General features: G+C 46.4%; 1 protein-coding gene across 2 annotated transcripts in view; it reads right to left on the reverse strand.

Moving 5' to 3' along the window:
* EXO1 (exonuclease 1) overlaps positions 1–17,394 on the reverse strand; it is a 66,241-nt gene that overhangs the window by 22,911 nt on the left and 25,936 nt on the right. For both annotated transcript variants that reach the window (XM_082262562.1, XM_082262563.1), the window contains 5 exons: positions 17,090–17,227; positions 10,052–10,264; positions 6,537–6,724; positions 1,925–2,021; positions 317–500 (listed from right to left, as the gene is read on the reverse strand). In XM_082262562.1, the coding sequence (XP_082118688.1) occupies positions 317–500; positions 1,925–2,021; positions 6,537–6,724; positions 10,052–10,264; positions 17,090–17,227 (820 nt within the window). The remainder of the gene's footprint in view (positions 1–316; positions 501–1,924; positions 2,022–6,536; positions 6,725–10,051; positions 10,265–17,089; positions 17,228–17,394) is intronic.

Raw genomic sequence — 17,394 nt, forward strand, 5'->3', positions numbered from 1 at the left:
TCATCGCTGGATCGCCAGGATAAGGTAAGAGAACACCGCTGCGCTCTCTGCCTATCCACCCCGAGCGTGACTCGGGGTTACCGCTCCTGATATGAAAAACCAACCCCGAGTCACGCTCGGGATTACCGCCTAGGAGGTTAACCAGTGTCCTACTCCTGTAGGGGGGCAGCATAACCCAATGTTTAAGAAGAATATGGAGCTGCGTCTGTCAATGAACGATAGAGAAACTATATTTTTGAGTACAAACTGGCTGCTGACATATGGGACAAATAAAAGAACGCTACAGCTCATGGAGGTATTAAACATTTTCACACACCTTCAAGAGGTCTTTTCACTGGTTGCTTGTTACTTGGGATTATTAACCCTCGCCGACCAGACTTTTCTTCTGCTTTTGGCTTCTCCTCGGATTTTATATTTGTGCAGGGCCTGAAGTTTCCCTGCCAGATGCTGCCAGAATCAGAGACCTTCTTGTTCCAGCTATGGCTCTTCAGTTTTGTCAGCTACATAGAAGGAAAAAAAAAAAAAAAAAAAAAAGAAAAATCTAAATTAAACACAGCTACAAAACTCACAAAGGTTAACCCACTAACACTCCGCTGTATAGATAAAATTATTTTGTAGGCATAGCAATGGCATACCACTGTGGCATTACAGTGATTGTAAATTCTTTTTTTTTTTCCATTAAAAATAACAACCATGGTATACAGTTGGTTTTGCAAAGAGCAGCCCAAATCCTCCTCTTCTCGGGTCCTCGGCTGGAGCTTCTGGCCCCTCCCTCTTGTCGAGTGCCCCCACAGCTTGCTATGGGGGCACCCAAGCCGAGCTGCAGTTCCGTGTGTCCATTCAGACACAGAGCTGCAGTTTGGCCCACCCTCTCTCTCTCCTTATTGGCTGAGCTAATGGCACCGCTGCTGTGTCTCAGAAAATCAGGAGGGAGAGTCTCGAATGGCCAAGGCACTTGTGCACATCGCTGGACCGAGATGGGACTCCGGTAAGTATTAGGGGTGCTGAGGTGTCTGCTGCACACAAAGTTTTTTTCTCTTAATGCATAAAATACTTTAAGATAAAAAAAAAACTTCTGCCATTGCAATCCCCTTTTAAGGCTTTTCCAAGTAAAGGCACCCACATTCTTATTCGCCTTAAAAAAAAAAAAAAAAAAAAAAAAAAAAAACCCACACTGCAGGTAAGGGGTGCCTGTACATAAACAAAAAAGAAAAAAACTGCAGCTTTGACCAAAGTTGACCTCCAGAAGATTTATCCCCCTTCATGACCAGCCCATTTTTTTGCTATACGACACTGCGTTACTTTAACTGGCAATTGTGCGGTCATGCAACACTGTACATTAATTTTATGCCTTTTTCCCCCCCGACAAATAGAGTTTTCTTTTGGTTGAATTTGGCATGCATGTGCCGTGGAAACATGGCAATTAAAAATAAATAAATAAATAAAATAGAGCGCAACACCGTCCCCTATAAGTCCCGGGTCACACTTGTGCGATGCGGGAAGGCTGCGAATTCGCAGCCTGGTCCCGCATCGCAAACGCACATCTGGCAGGGGGTGTCAATAAAATGTTAACGACACCCCTAGTTTGATCGCATATCGCAGTGCGATCTGACAGTTCGCACAGGATCGGATCGCACAAGTGTGAACCACTGTGCGATCCGATCCTGATGCGGCTGGAAAAAAGGGTCCTGTGCGTGTTTGGTGCGGATACAGTGCGAATTTAGCCATACAAAGTGTATGGCTGAATTTGCATCCGCACCTCCGATCGCATGTAATGAAGGAGCAGTGCGCTCCGAATTACATGCGATCGGCGCACTCGCAGAAATGTGAACCGGCCCTAAATGCTGCGTATGTTTAGCAGAGTTGAAGGTTATTTTTCTACAATAAAATGTTTCAATCCAAAGACCTCACAACATGAACTCACCTGGGGAACATCAGGATTGTAGTCATCAATTTTCATCATGGTGTTCACATTTACATTGCCCAATGCAATCTGACAAGCCATGGAGTCTCCCAGGTTTCTGTTATATTGTTAAGGAAAATGAAGTGAAGAGAGAAGATGTATATTATAGAATAACGCTGTGTGCTGCCCAGTCCCCAGACATGTCCTAGAACAGTGTTCCTCAACCTTTTTCAGTCGAGGCACCCTTTAAAATTATAGGCAAATCTAAAGGCACCCCATTATAAAATGTGAAAAATTATTCTAATAGCTTTACAGAATGCAGCAACATCCACATGTAGGACACCCAACATTAGAGGCGTTTTTTTCTTCTACAGCAAAAAACAAGATTTTTGTAAGATCTTTCCGTAAAATCTTTTTCTTTGAAGTCCACTGACAGACGCAGCCTCCATCTTCATTAGCTGAATGGTTATGCTGCCCCCTGCAGAAGTCGTCTAGGCAGGAAAAATTTAAATGTACACGCCCACGGGGTCACCTCCACAGGCATAACCCACACACCCTCTGCTCAGCAAACCAGTTTAGTTGTAAGCAGTGAAGAAAAAAACCATCACCAAATCAGAGGGGGTGGGTGCTGCGTCTGTCAATGGACTTCAGAGAAAAAAAGATTTTACGGTAAGAGCTTATAAAAAACTGGATTTTTGTAAGAACTTACCGTAAAATCCTTTTCTCTGAAGTCCATTGACAGACGCAGATCTTATGCTTCTTCACTATTGGGTTATGCGCCATCTACAGGAGTAGACTAGGCAGTGAAAAGTTTTCACTCAACACGCCTATAGGGGCTGTCCCTCACGACATAACCCCAGACATACTGTGCTCTCATATCAGTTTCGTAGCAAGAAGTGAAAAGACGACACAACCATCCCCAAAATAGATGGGCGGGTGCTGCGTCTGTCAATGGACTTCAGAGAAAAGGATTTTACGGTAAGTTCTTACAAAAACCCGTTTTTCTCTATCGCCTATTGACAGACGCAGATCTTATGCTTCTTCACTATTGGGACGACCCAAAGCAGTATAGGCATGAGGGGGTGGGAAGAACGCAACCAAAACTGTTAACGTATTTCCAAGGCTAAAAACGTAGCCAACTGGGTAACAAAAAGCTCAACCTGTACCAACAGGAGCTTACCCCCAAAACAAAAATCCAACCCCTTAAAGAGAAAAAAAACCAAGTCTCTTTTATACAGCAGACTGCAAAACCTTGCGGCCAAAGGAGGCACCCGAGGATGCCAATAAATCTACTTTGTAGAATTTTGTAATAGTATGTACGGACGACCAAGTCCCCGCTTTACACACTTGAGTAACAGATGCCTGATGGCGAAAAGCCCAAGAGGCACTCAGCGCTCTAGTAGAATGCGCCCTCACAGGGAAAGGAGGAACCTGACCCTCCAATGAATAGGCCTGAACAACTGTCTGCCTGATCCATTTGGATATGGTCGAAGCAGACGCAGCTGAACCCGTACAAGATCCCTCAGTAAGGACAAACAGAGAATCTACCTAATACCAAAGAAGTCAGCGCTGAACACGCCGACGTAACGTGTATAGGGGGGCGGAGCCTGTATGTCAAACGTCACATCCACTCCTGACTGTTTGCAGAACTGCGCCTGTCATGCACTATTGAGTTCTGTATTTGTAAGTTCATTTCTTCAATAAATTATTTAAATCATCCAGCAGAGAGCATTAGATCTTTTTCTCTGTATTTTCTCTCCTTTTGCCTTAAAGCGGAGTTCCGGCCTCAAATACATTTTTTAAATAAAAATACCCCTAGAATACTAAACCATCACCCTTTACAGAACCGCTATTCTCATACTTACAAGTTGTACAGTACTGGATTTTAGTCAAAATCTTACTTTTAAAAACGCGGCCATCTTGGATGTGGGCATCTGAAGCCGCAGTGTAATCTGCTGTGTCCTTTCTGATTCCAGTTCATTCTGGCTACCCAGAATGCACCTGGCAATCTCGAGCATGCGCTGTACTATGCAATCGGCATAGAGGAGAGGAGTGGCCAGCCGCCCACGTCACTGCCCATTGCCTCCTGGGAATGATGACAAACCACTCCCAGGACGCAATGCAAAAGCGGAAGGGACGTCGGCGGCGGCCGCCGCAGAGGGGGGAGAAGGAGAAGTACGATCAAAAATGCCCTGAAAATAAGGTAAGGGATTCCCGAAAAAAAGTTTAAACTGCCCAATTGTTCATGAGCATAGTGAGCACTCCAGGAATCAGTAAAGTTGAAAAATAGGCCGGAACTCCACTTTAAATGTGCCTTTGATCGAGTGATACCGGAGCCTGGAATCTTTATCACCTTCCCTAGTGTGATCCGCTTTACCATCCTCATACCCCAGTGGGGGACAGCTGTATCTCACCCTCTGTAGTTCCTGGGTCAGATAGTGAGGTGAGAGGCCACAATTTCTGGTGGTGGTGGTACGAGAAGCACGGTCACTGACGTGTAAGTTACTGGATATTATATCGGTTTTCTGGGACTTGAATTTCACTATTCATATGTGATATTCACAGTATATTTTCACTGCTTGAGGATTCAAGTCTATGATTGTCATGTACACATTTTTTGGACTACTTTTGACTATTTTATTCACATTTTGTCTGACGCAGCACTGTTTGGGTATATTTAGAAAAGAAGACGTCCCCCCCACCCCAGATACAGGTGAGGACATCACTTCATGCAGATGGAGATTTGTCCGCAGATCTGGAGGGGCCTGTTCTTGGCTTACCCAACCACGTCTTCTTGGAACCTCCAGATGACCTAAATGGCTTAGGTCGCGAAGGCACGAAGGGGTTGCCTGTGTGCTGAAAAATAAGGGCCCAGTCTATTAAGCGGCGACTTGCCCTTAACGGATAGAGGAAGAAGAATACTCTTCCCACCTGTGAGTCCTATGATGAGTTCATCCAACAAAAGACCCAAATAGGCGGTCCCCTGTAAAGGGGAGATCTGATACAGCCTTTTTAGAAGTATGGGCCGCAGACCTGCTTTTTAGCCACACCATGCGTGGTTACCATTAAAAGACGAGGCAATCATGGGCATGTTACAGGGGGATCACATCTGCCCCTGCCAGCTCCTATACTCACCCGTTGCCTCTCAGACCAAAGTGACATTGAAGCTAATCTGTTCTGCTGCATTGGTCCCTATGATCCTCCTCTCCTGTCTATTCCAGGTGTGTGTATGCAACATTACATACAAGCACCTGGGCTAGATGGGAGATGAGGATTATGGCAGCCTTTTTCAAATAGGGTGCCCAGGCACCCTGGGGTGCCTTGAGGCTTCTTCAGGGGTGCCTTGGCAAAATGCCAAAAAATTATTCAAAAATGTCATTATGCACCATTACAAACCTTCTAGACACTGGGACCCTAACAACCAATGATGTCATCAGTTGATAAGAAGGATGGCAGTTGCCTCTCGTTTGAACCTCCTCTGCCTTTCTCCCTTAGCACTAGGGTGACATTAGCTGACTGATGGAGATAAATTGAGGGAGAAGTCCTCAGGAGGGATGTGTTGGAGCTGGAGTCCAGAGAAGGGCAACTAAACTGATTAGGGGATTGGAGGACCTTAACTATGAAGAGCGTCTGCAATCGCTCGATTTATTCTCCCTGGAGAAGAGATGCCTGAGGGGGGACATGATAGCAATTTATAAATATCTCAATGGGGATCTCAGCTTAGAAAAAAAAAAACTGTTGGATTGCATGAGGACTCGAGGGCATACAATGCGATTAGAGGAGAAGTGTTTTAACCTCAGGCAACGAGGGGGGATCTTTACTGTTAGGGCTACAAGATTGTGGAATTCTCTACCACAAGAGGTGGTTTCTGCGGGTAGTATGGAGGCTTTCAAAAGACTCTTAGACTTATATCTCAAGGATCAGAACATTAAGGGCTATGTGAGATGATTACAGCCACACACACCCACACAGGTTGAACTGGATGGACTATTGTCTTTATTCAACCTCACCTACTATGTAACTATGTAATTGGAATACTAGTCAGTACCAGTGTGCAAAAGTGTATTTGCTTTGGAAGAAAAAAAAAAAAAAAATTACCTCCAACATTGGGTGTCCTACATTTGTGGATGTTGCTGCATTATGTAAAACTATTGGAATAGTTTTTTACATTTTAGAATGGGGTGCCTCGAGATTGTCTATAATTTTAAAGGGTGCCTTGACTGAAGAAAGGTTGAGGCATGCTGGATTATGGGGCCAAGCACACCAGGACAGCTGTCTTTCTGACCTTTTCATTCATTGTATTTCAATCACGGAGGCTCAGCGAGGGTGTTACCCACAGCCTCCAATTATGTACAGCTTCCTGATGTCCCCTCCCACCAGCATTGCACAGAATCACAGAGACCCAGTGATAATGTTACTGGGTCTAAAATATGTTATGCAATGAAAATGAAATGACTTAAAAATGTAGTTAGCATGTTAGGGGAGAGGAGAAACCAGTGTGGGCAAAATACTGGCGGATTAAATTTCACCTTTAACCACCAATGGCAGGCTTCATGTCCCCCACATGTCCGGTTTCTTTTACCCGTTTTATCTAGATGTAAATACATTTGAAACATTCAACACAAAAGGATACGGTCCAGCATAGCTTAATTCTTTAGGGTCAATGCCATCTTCATAAGGGTTAAGAGGGACCAGTTTTCTTTTCATTGGGTCAAAAACCAGCTGGTACAGAAATGTATTATTAGCACGAATAAATCCATCTATGTATCCATCAGGAACAGTGATATTGGATTTCAAATACTGTCCCATTTTCTTGATAACCTGGAAAAGAAAAAAAAATAAATACATAAATGTAGAAAAAAAGTGTTGTGTTCTTTGGGAGAGAAACTACAAATTTCAGAATTCCTGAAACTGGCAAAGAAATTGTATTTTTCTCGTTTAAGAAATGTCTATATCATCTTTGCTGTCATAAAGCTTTTATTTTATGAACATATAAAGTGGTTGTAAAGACAGAAGGTTTTTTTTTTATCCTAATGTATTCTATGCACGAAGAGAAAAAGCCTTCTGTGTGCAGTAGCCCCCCTTATCCCGCCGCCCCCAATACTTACCTGAGCCCACTTTCTATCCAGCGATGTCCACGAGTGATTCAGCCATCCAGGACTCTCCCTCCTGATTGGCTGAGACACAGCAGCGGCACCATTGGCTCCCGCTGCTGTCAAACTCAGTAAGCCAATCAGGAGAGAGAGGGGGCAGGTCAAACAGCAGCTCTGTGTCTGAATGGATACACGTAGCTGCAGCTGGGCTCGGGTGCCCCTATAGCTGTGGGGGCACTCGACAGGAGGGAGGGGCCAGGAGCTCCAGCCAGGGACCTGAGAAGGAGGAGGATCTGGGCTGCTCTGTGCAAAACCATTAGGCCGCTTTCACACGATCAGGCTCCCTGTCTGTTTTTCATGGGGACCCGATCGGGCCACCCATTGTCCTCTATGGAGAGCCGGATGTCACCGGACATGTGTCTGCTGATATCTGCCTGGCATCTGTTCCGACAAGATCTGCTGAAAACAGACGTATGGCGATATGCTCACCATCCGTCCAGCTGGTCGGGTTGGATCAGATAAGGAGGGACAGGCTGTCTGTTTTCATCCGATATCCCCATAGAGGAGAGCAGGACTCCGACAATCTCCGCCGATATCCCCATAGAGGAGAGCAGGACTCCCAACAATCTCCACCGATATCCCCATAGAGAGCAGGACTCCGACAATCTCCGCTCATATCCCCATAGAGGAGAGCAGGACTCCGACAATCTCCGCTCATATCCCCATAGAGGAGAGCAGGACTCCGACAATCTCCGCTCATATCCCCATAGAGGAGAGCAGGACTCCGACAATCTTCGCCGATATCCCCATAGAGGAGAGCAGGACTCCAACAATCTCCGCCGATATCCCCATAGAGGAGAGCAGGACTCCAACAATCTCCACCGATATCCCCATAGAGGAGAGCAGGACTCCCAACAATCTCCACCGATCTCCCCATAGAGGAGAGCAGGACTCCCAACAATCTCCACCGATCTCCCCATAGAGGAGAGCAGGACTCCCAACAATCTCCACCGATATCCCCATAGAGGAGAGCAGGACTCCCAACAATCTCCACCGATATCCCCATAGAGGAGAGCAGGACTCCGACAATCTCCGCCGATATCCCCATAGAGGAGAGCAGGACTCCGACAATCTCCGCCGATATCCCCATAGAGGAGAGCAGGACTCCCGACAATCTCCAGGGTGGTCACCTGAGCCACGATATCCCCATAGAGAGCAGGACTCCAACAATCTCCTCTGATATCCCCATAGAGGAGAGCAGGACTCCGACAATCTCCGCCGATATCCCCATAGAGGAGAGCAGGACTCCGACAATCTCCGCTGATATCCCCATAGATCTGCGATTTTAAGTGGGACTGCGACATTGCGGCGGACAGATCGGACCCCTGACATTTTTGACACTTTTTGGGGACCAGTGACACTAACACAGTAATCAGTGCTAAATAATATGCACTGTTACGGTATAAATGACACTGGCAGGGAAGGGGTTAATACTGGGGGTGATCAAAGGGGTTAAATGTGTGCTTACTCACTGTGTGTGGGGGGAAGGGTTCTGTGACAGGCACAGACAGATCGCAGTTTCAGAGTAGCTGAAACTGTTGATCTGTCCCTGCCTGTCTTGGAGAAGATCCGCCTACTTTGTTTACATAAGCAGGCTGGTCTTCTCTCCGTTTCCCGGGCGATCACGGGAGGACGGCGGCAATCACGCCGCTGAAACCACATGCACTCCAGTCACGTAGTACTACGTGACTGGACGCAGCCGAGCAACACGGCCGCAGTCAAAAGCCGGCCGGCGGGCGGGCGGGCGGTCGGTCGGCAAGTGGTAAAAAAAAAATAACTGAATTTTTGTAAAATCTTACCTGTAAAATTCCTTTCTCCGAGTCCTCCGACAGTCGCCGCCACCTCCAAGTCATCACTATTGGGTATTGACTTCTGCTCCGCAGGAGTAGCTAGGCATAAGACTTTGTTCTTTTTGACTAAGGCATTTGCATATACGCACCCATGGGGGCTGTCCCACTAGGTCAATACCCCCCTGCAGTGACCACTCCCAACTCAGTTTGGTAGCAAAGCAGTAGGTAATAAGACAAACAACCCCAAAAGAGGGGCGGGGGCGGCGACTGTCGGAGGACTCAGAGAAAGGAATTTTACAGGTAAGATTTTACAAAAAATCAGTTTTCTCTTACGTCCTCCGACAGTCGCCGCCACCTCTAAGTCATCACTATTGGGATGTCCCAAAGCAGTGTAGACATGAGGGGTGGGAGACGCAACCGTAGAAAAGGCAACGCAGTACCCACATCAGAGAAAGGAACCTTACACGCATAGTAAGAGAACCTTCTGAGCAACCGAAAACAATGCTCAAAAGGAGCAACAGCCCAGGAAAGCAAATACCAACAGCCAGGGACCCACAAAAAAACAAGGGTCCGTCATGGCACTGCCACACTGAGAACCTTGCGGCCAAAGGAGGCATCAGCTGATGCCAGAACATCTACCTTGTAGAATTTGGAAAAAGTGTGCACCGACGACCAAGTCGCAGCCTTGCACACCTGAGCCACGAGGCCCGATGCCAATAGGTCCAGGATGCACTCACAGATCTGGTAGAGTGCGCCTTAACAGGGAAGGGTGGAACAAGTTCCCTCAAAGCATAAGCCTGTTCAATGGTCTGTCTGATCCATTTGGCAATAGTCGCTGCAGACGCAGCCATGCCCTTCCGAGGTCCCTCAGGAAGGACAACTCCTGATGCTAGGCAGAAAGAAACTGAGTTGGGAGTGGTCACTGCAGGGGGGTATTGACTTAGTGGGACAGCCCCCATGGGTGTGTGTATATGCAAATGGCTTTGTTCTTTTTGACTAAGTCTTATGCCTTGCTACTCCTGCGGAGTGGAAGTCAATACCCAATAGTGAAGACTTAGAGGTGGCGGCAACTGTCGGAGGACGCAAGAGAAAAAAAAAATCATAAAAAATAATAAAAAAATGACAGAAAATGTAAAATAGCACCATGTATTCTATTTAAAATGACAAGACCCTCCAAAGATTACTCCAATTGGAAGAACAGTTACCTGTATAATATCTGGATTATTTGCAATTTTAAGAACTTTGCTGGCTTTAGCTAAACCCACGCCGTGGATAGATGCCAAATAGTCACATCCAGACAAGATACACATATAGCGGAATTTCTCTTCTGTGAACACATCCCCCAGGTGCTTACACATTCCAAACCGAGCCTGATCAATTTCTAAACCGTTTCCATATTGGTCCATTTTCAGAATCACCTAGGAAAAAAAAAAAACCCAAATAAGCTTTAATCAGAAAAAAAAAAAAAAACCCAAATAAGCTTTAATCAGAAAAAAAAAAAAAAAAAAAAAAAAAAAAAAAAATTTATATCAATCTGTTCTATTAGCAAATAAAACAGCATCAGACATAATCCAAGCATTCACAATTTCAAGAGCAGTTAAACTTCAGCTTGAACGTTTAAACCTAAGTATGTACTGTATATTTTTGCTTAGTTACTAGTGCAGCTTGGACCAACCAAAGTATGCCATGCCTGTGCCGAGGGATTCTTGTGGAAGCTGGAAATCACCGTAGTAGGCACTGCCACTATAGAAATTGGCACAGGACCCAGAAGCTAGCGGTCCCCTTGCTGCATTGTGAAAGGAAAGAGGGAATTCCCAGTGCTGCAACATCCACGGAACCTCAGCCTGGGCTCCCCCAAGACCACATGCCAAAGCGTTTCACCCCGGCCCCCCCCCCCCCGAAGCTTGGTCACGGGGATTGCTGCATTGTGAACACAGGAGGTTGCTTGCTCGTTTGGCCGACGAGAATGCATTAACCACTTGCCGACTGCTCACAGTATATTTACTGCAGCAGTCAGCCCCTCACAGGCAGAGCGACGTAGATCTACGTCGCTAGCCTGTGAGGCTCTGGGGAGGACCCGATGTCCGCCGGTCACTCGGCGATCGTCGGGTGGAGAGGGAGAAAGGCAGGCGACTGATGTAAACAAAGCCGCCGGTCATTCTCCCCTGTGTAGGAATAGTGATCATACGGTTCTACTATGTAGGACCGTTGATCACTGTTCCTACACCTCAAGACATAGCCAATCACAGTTAGAATCACGCCCCTAGGGACACACATAACCCCTCCCTGTCAAAAAAAAAGTTAACCCCTTCACTGCCAGTGTAATTTTACAGTAACAGTGCATATGTATAGCACTGATTACTGTAGAAATGTCACTGGTAACCCCAAAAGTGTCAAAAATGTCAGTCAAGGGTCCGATCTGTCCGCCGCAATGTCGCAGTCCCGGAAAAAAAAAAAAATAAATAAATAAAAAAAAAAAAAAAAAAAAAATCGCAGATCGCCGCCATTACGCGTTAAAAAAAAACAACAACAAAAATTACAAAAATCTTTCCCTTTGTTAGTAAACGCAATAACTTTTGCGCAAACCAATCAAAATACGCTTTTTGCGATTTTTTACCAAACATATGTAGCATAAAACAAATTGGTCGAAAATGTTAAAAAATTTTGATTTTTACATTTTTTTGGGGGAATTTCATATAAAAAAAATGTGAAAAAAATGGATTTTTGTAAAATCTTACCGTAAAATCCTTTTCTCTTAGCTCATTGACAGACGTAGTCCTCGGTGATACACCACCTTCGGTTATGTTGCCTCCACAGGAGCAGGACTAGACAGGAAATTAAAAAGCTCTGGCCACACCCTAGGGGCAGTCCCAGAGGGTATATCCTCTCTCTCTCTGCCTCAGCAAATCAGTTATGTGAAAAAGCAGTCTTTAGAGATTTTAACCCAACCCAACTCAAAAACAGAGGGGCGGGGACTACGTCTGTCAATGAGCTAAGAGAAAAGGATTTTACGGTAAGATTTTACAAAAATCCATTTTTCTCTAGCGCTCATCGACAGACGTAGTCCTCGGTGATACACCACCTTCGGGACGTCCCAGAGCAGTATCACAACTGAGGGGTGGGAAAATGGAAATCAAATCCCAATCTAGAAGGCCCAACCGGTGCCAACTAGAAGTTTACAATGCTCATCCTAAATGATGAGACTCAACAAAAAAGAGAAAAAAATCTTTTTTTTTTTTTTTTTCAAACAGAAAAAAACCCTCGAGGTAGACCACCGGTCTCCTCAAATTGCGGCCTGCAAAACCTTGCGGCCAAATGAGGCATCCGCCGATGCCGTCACATCAATTTTATAGAATTTTGTAAAGGTATGTACCGACGACCAGGTGGCCGCCTTACATACCTGGACCACTGACGCCTGATGGCGAAAGGCCCAGGAAGTACTGAGCGCTCGAGTGGAGTGCGCCCTAACAGGGAACGGAGGACTCTGACCCTTAATAGAATAAGCCTGTACCACCGTTTGTCTAATCCATTTGGCAATGGTCGCGGCAGATGCAGGCAAACCCTTTCTGGGGCCATCCGTGATCACAAAAAGTGAATCCGTCTTACGGAATGATTCCGTAGCTTTCAGGTATACCCTGATTGCCCGAACCACATCTAAGGAATGCAACGCATGTTCCCGATGATGCTTGGGCTGAGGACACAAGGAAGGTAGTACAATATCTTCATTCAGATGAAAATCTGAAACCACCTTAGGAAGAAAAGATGGCTTAGGATGAAGTACTACCTTATCCCTATGAATCACTAGGTATGGGGACTGGCATGATAATGCAGCCAGTTCTGACACCCTGCGAGCAGAAGTAATAGCCACCAAGAAGGCCACCTTCTGGGATAAAGTAAGCAAGGGAATCTCCCTGATGTTTTCAAAGGGAGGCTTCTGTAGAACCGACAAAACCAAATTAAGATCCCAGGGCGGTAAGGGCGCGCGGACTGGAGGAGCCAGGTGCCGCACCCCCTGGATGAAATTCCGCACCAAGGACTTGGTAGCTAAAGGTTTCTGAAAGAAGATTGCTAATGCTGAAACTTGACCCTTGATGGTGCTCAAGGCTAGCTTCTGCTCAACCCCTTGTTGCAAAAAGGCCAATATTCGAGTCACCGAATAGGTACGTGGAGGAAATCCTAAAGATTCGCACCACGCAATATAAGTCTTCCATGTGTGATAATAGACCTTGCTGGAAGTCGCTTTCCTTGCTTTAATAAGGGTAGAAATGACTGAAGTAGACAAACCTCTGTCCTTCAGTACTTGGGTCTCAATGGCCAGGCCATTAAACCCAGCGACTGTAAAGCATGATGGTAAATTGGTCCTTGAGACCACAGACACTCCCTGAGACGAAGTTCCCACGGAACGTCTGCGACTAGCATGTCCAAGTCGGCCAGGCCGGCTTGAGGAGGCCAGCCTAGAATTTCTAGGACCACTGGCGCTGATAGAATCTGAACCAGGCGTCCCTAGAGGTATCTGGCCCCGACCATCCGAGAAAGTCTGGTCGTTTTCTGTTCCCACACATTTATCAGATACCTGATTGTTATCAGGAAGGGTGATCTTTTCTGGTTGAACCTCAGGGACCGAAGTCACCCGACTAGAGGCTACTTGGCCTATCTGGTCAACCAGATCCGATTCCTGTGAGGTATAGGGACTAATCTTAGGAAAAGGTAAAGGAAAAGATCTATTCAGGGAATGGTAACTACCGCTTCCTGTAGTACTTAAATGTTGGAAGGGAAGAATCGCACCGGTAGTAGTGGTTGATGCTCGATCTAATGTCCTGAATACCGGTGAAAACGTCCCCCCACCCTGAAACCGGGTGGGGGCGCACCTTCAGGCTGTGTACTCCTTTGCTTCGGGTTTGGCTGGGTTGGTCCTCTGCTTGTCCGACCAGCCCTTCTTGAACCCTCCTGGAGGAATCTTGCCTTTCCCGCTAGTAACAGCCGGGCGCCCTTTATGGGCGGTAAAGAAAGGTCCTCGCTTGTTGCGAGGTCCCTTAGCTTTAGCAGCCTGTGGCAAAAAAGTGCTCTTGCCCCCAGTGGCATCCTTGATGATTTCATCTAGGTTGGCCCCAAATAGACGATTCCCCTGAAAAGGGAGATTTGTCAAGGTCTTTTTGGAACCTAGGTCAGCTGACCAGTATTTTAACCACAGCACACGTCTGAGGATCACCGCTGACATAGATGCATGCCCTAATAAGGGAGTAGTGTCCAAGGCTGCGTCACAGATAAACTGTAGCCCTTGTATAATCTGTTCGATCAAATCAGATGTCTCCTGGGGAATATCTTTTCCCCTAAGGTCTTGGCGTACCATTTTCGCCCATTCCGTAAGTGTCTGGGAAACTAGACCAATAACAATTACTGGTCTAAATGCTGACCCTATCAGAGAGAAGATGGTGCGGGACTCCGCTTCCATCTTTCGATCCACCGGATCCTTAAAGGACGAAGTGTCCTCCACTGGGATAACCGTGGCTTTATTCAGCCTGGAAATAGGTGGATCCACCACTGGCGGTACCGTCCATTTCTTAATGATGGATTCCTCAAACGGATAGCGTCTAGCAATACGCTTGGAAATAGTAAAGGTACGTTTAGAATGCTCCCATTCTCCTTTAATCTGATTACCGAAACATTTGGGTACAGGAAAAACCTTCACCGTTTTGATGGGCTTATTAGTACCAAAAGGAATCTGTTTCAGTTGCCTCTGCCGGTAAAGCCTCAAGTTTTAAGGTTTCCTGCACTGCCACAACTAGTGCGTCCACCAATGCTTCTTCCTGAATTATAGCAGGAGAAGAAGCGTCCTCCTCACTGTCTGAGGGGGCTTTACCTGGGATAACAGCCCTTGCAGAGGAACCTGCAACTGCCGTGACCATCTCTGAATCTGAGTCAGAGGTGTCAGATAGTATAGGGGTAGGCGGGGGTCGCTTCCTTGACCCCCGTCCCTGACAGGCCGCCTCCACCCGAGCCACCATAGACTCCAAAATTGCTGTAAATGACTCTACACTCTGTGCACCGGCGGGTCCCGTGGCCCCCTCGAGGGAAACAGGTGGGGGAATATGTGTGGCAGGGTCCATGATAATTCCAGTCACTTCCTGGATAATATAATTCAAAAATAAAAAACTTTTTTTTTTTTTTCCAGACCCCCAGCGCCACAAAAAGCCCCTTAGTGTTACCTGCTAGGGATCCCTATCGATCGAGAGAGAGAGAGAGACCCCCAGGCTCACCACTTGATGCTCAGAGTTTAACTGCAACAGGTTACAGCGCTGTCTTGACAAACAGGAAGTCTTTTGGCTGGCTGCCCAGGAAGAAAGGAGGCGGCTCCGCCCCTCTGCACGCCTTCCGGCGCCTCCCCTAGCTCCACGAGGTGTTTGGATCACCTCAAACATGGCCGCCCCCATGCTGGAGACACGAGGCTACGCCAAAATGGCGGCTCGTGCGATCCAGCAAAAAAAATGGCGGCGGCCTGTACTGAATAGCGGTGTGCTGCAGGGCACACAACACTCTCTCTGCATGGGGATTTGGCGTGGTTGGCGGTACCGGCCCTGGCGGACCGCATGGCCATTCGGGAGGCCTGCTAATAGCTGGCGATCTGATTAGGAAGGCAGTCTACATGTCCGTGGCTTCTGACTGGTAGGTAGCTTATTCTTATCACCGTAAGATTCCCAGAATGCCACAGATTATAATCTTTTTAACATGTATACAATTAGATTGTTAGCTCCCAAACCAAGCCTCCTGGCTTTTTGCACATAAAATCACACTCAAAGTAGGAGGATCTGTGACATTTATAGGATAGAGGGGGACTCTATCTTACCATACAGAGAGGGGCCCGCGTTCACCACAAGATCCGTCAGGGGAAAAGGGGGAACATACTACTCACCATACCGGAACCAGGCGGGCACCAACTCCTGACAGTACCCCTCTCCACCGGGGCGGGAGGGCTGTCGACCGATATGGACGCCGTGACTCATGGTCTTTGGCGTTTCAGCGAGACGTTTAACTCGCGGATTCAGTCCTTTAATGGGACTTTGTCGCGGCCGACCCAGCGCGGAGCTATGGCCTGCACGCGCTCGTAGGCTGAACTGGGGTGACCACCGGATCTCAACATCCAGCCCGTCGCCCAGTTCAGCTTCTTGCTTGAAGATCTCACAGGAACACTGGAGAAAAAAAGCTGTCTAAAAAATCCTTTAAGAAAAAAATCTTGCCAGGACCTAAGATCCCAGCAAGGTATCTAGGTCCTTACTCCTAACTAGACAGAAAATAACTGATTTGCTGAGGCAGAGAGAGAGAGGATATACCCTCTGGGACTGCCCCTAGGGTGTGGCCAGAGCTTTTTAATTTCCTGTCTAGTCCTGCTCCTGTGGAGGCAACATAACCGAAAGTGGTGTATCACCGAGGACTACGTCTGTCAATGAGCGCTAGAGAAATATTGTTATTTTTGCAAAATTGTCGCTCTTTTTTTGTTTATAGCGCATGATCAAAAAAAAAAAAAAAAAAAAAAAAAAAAAAAAAAAAAAAAAAAAAATCGCACAGGTGATCAAATACCACCAAAAGATAGCTCTGTTTGTGGGGAAAAAAAGGACGTCAAATTTGTTTAGGTACAGCGTCGCACGACCGCGCAATTGTCAGTTAAAGTCACGCAGTGCCGAATCGCAAAATAGGCCCTGGTCAGGAAGGGGGTAAAATCTTCCGGGGCTTAAGTGGTTAAGATAAAAAAAAAACTTTTGTCCCCCCCTGCTCCCCTTATTATGTAAAAACCCATTTTTTTTTTATATATGTATATGAGATGGATAGAACGTGACAGACAACTCGATACTCTAACGTATAACTTTCCACATAACTGTTTATTTGTTGTAACTACTCTCTTTTTTTTCTTTAATATTGTTCCTCGAGCCTCCTTTAAGGCTCTGTTGTATGTCATTCATATACCTTCGTTTAAATAAAGAATTAAAAAAAAAAAAAAAGTTAAGGGCAGCTGCCCCCCCCCCCCCACCCCTCACCCCCCTTAAATACTTACTGGAGTTTGATAGCAGCCATGCCACTCTCCCCCTTCCTCACTGGACTCAAGGCAGCAATTGGCTCCTGATGCTGTCAATCAAATCCAGTGACAAGGGAGGGTGTGGTTGGGGTGTGTGGGTGGGGGTAAGGGGGGGCCGAGTTGTGTGTCAATAAATCCTTTACAATTACTTTAAATCAACAAAACAGTTTCTTACCTTCTTACAACCAAAAGCGAGAAGGTCAGAGTCTTCTGTAATGATTGCCTGGGCAAAACCATACTTGTTCAGGTACGCCAGCTGAGAATCCGCCTCATATGGGGCGACTATACAGTCAACGCCTTCAGAACGTGCAGCCTGTAATGGAGCAGATATAAGGATGAAAGCAATACAATGAAACTGCAAATTACAAAGGCTTTCCTATACCAAGGGGGGGTTCAAATGATAACAAGTCATCTTTGAATAAAATAATCCAGGCACATTACTCACTGCACAGTTGAAATACACACAAAATTAAAGTGATT

Source organism: Pelophylax lessonae (assembly GCF_965119305.1).
Source record: "Pelophylax lessonae genome assembly, chromosome: 7".
In the NCBI taxonomy this organism is placed as follows: domain Eukaryota; kingdom Metazoa; phylum Chordata; class Amphibia; order Anura; family Ranidae; genus Pelophylax; species Pelophylax lessonae.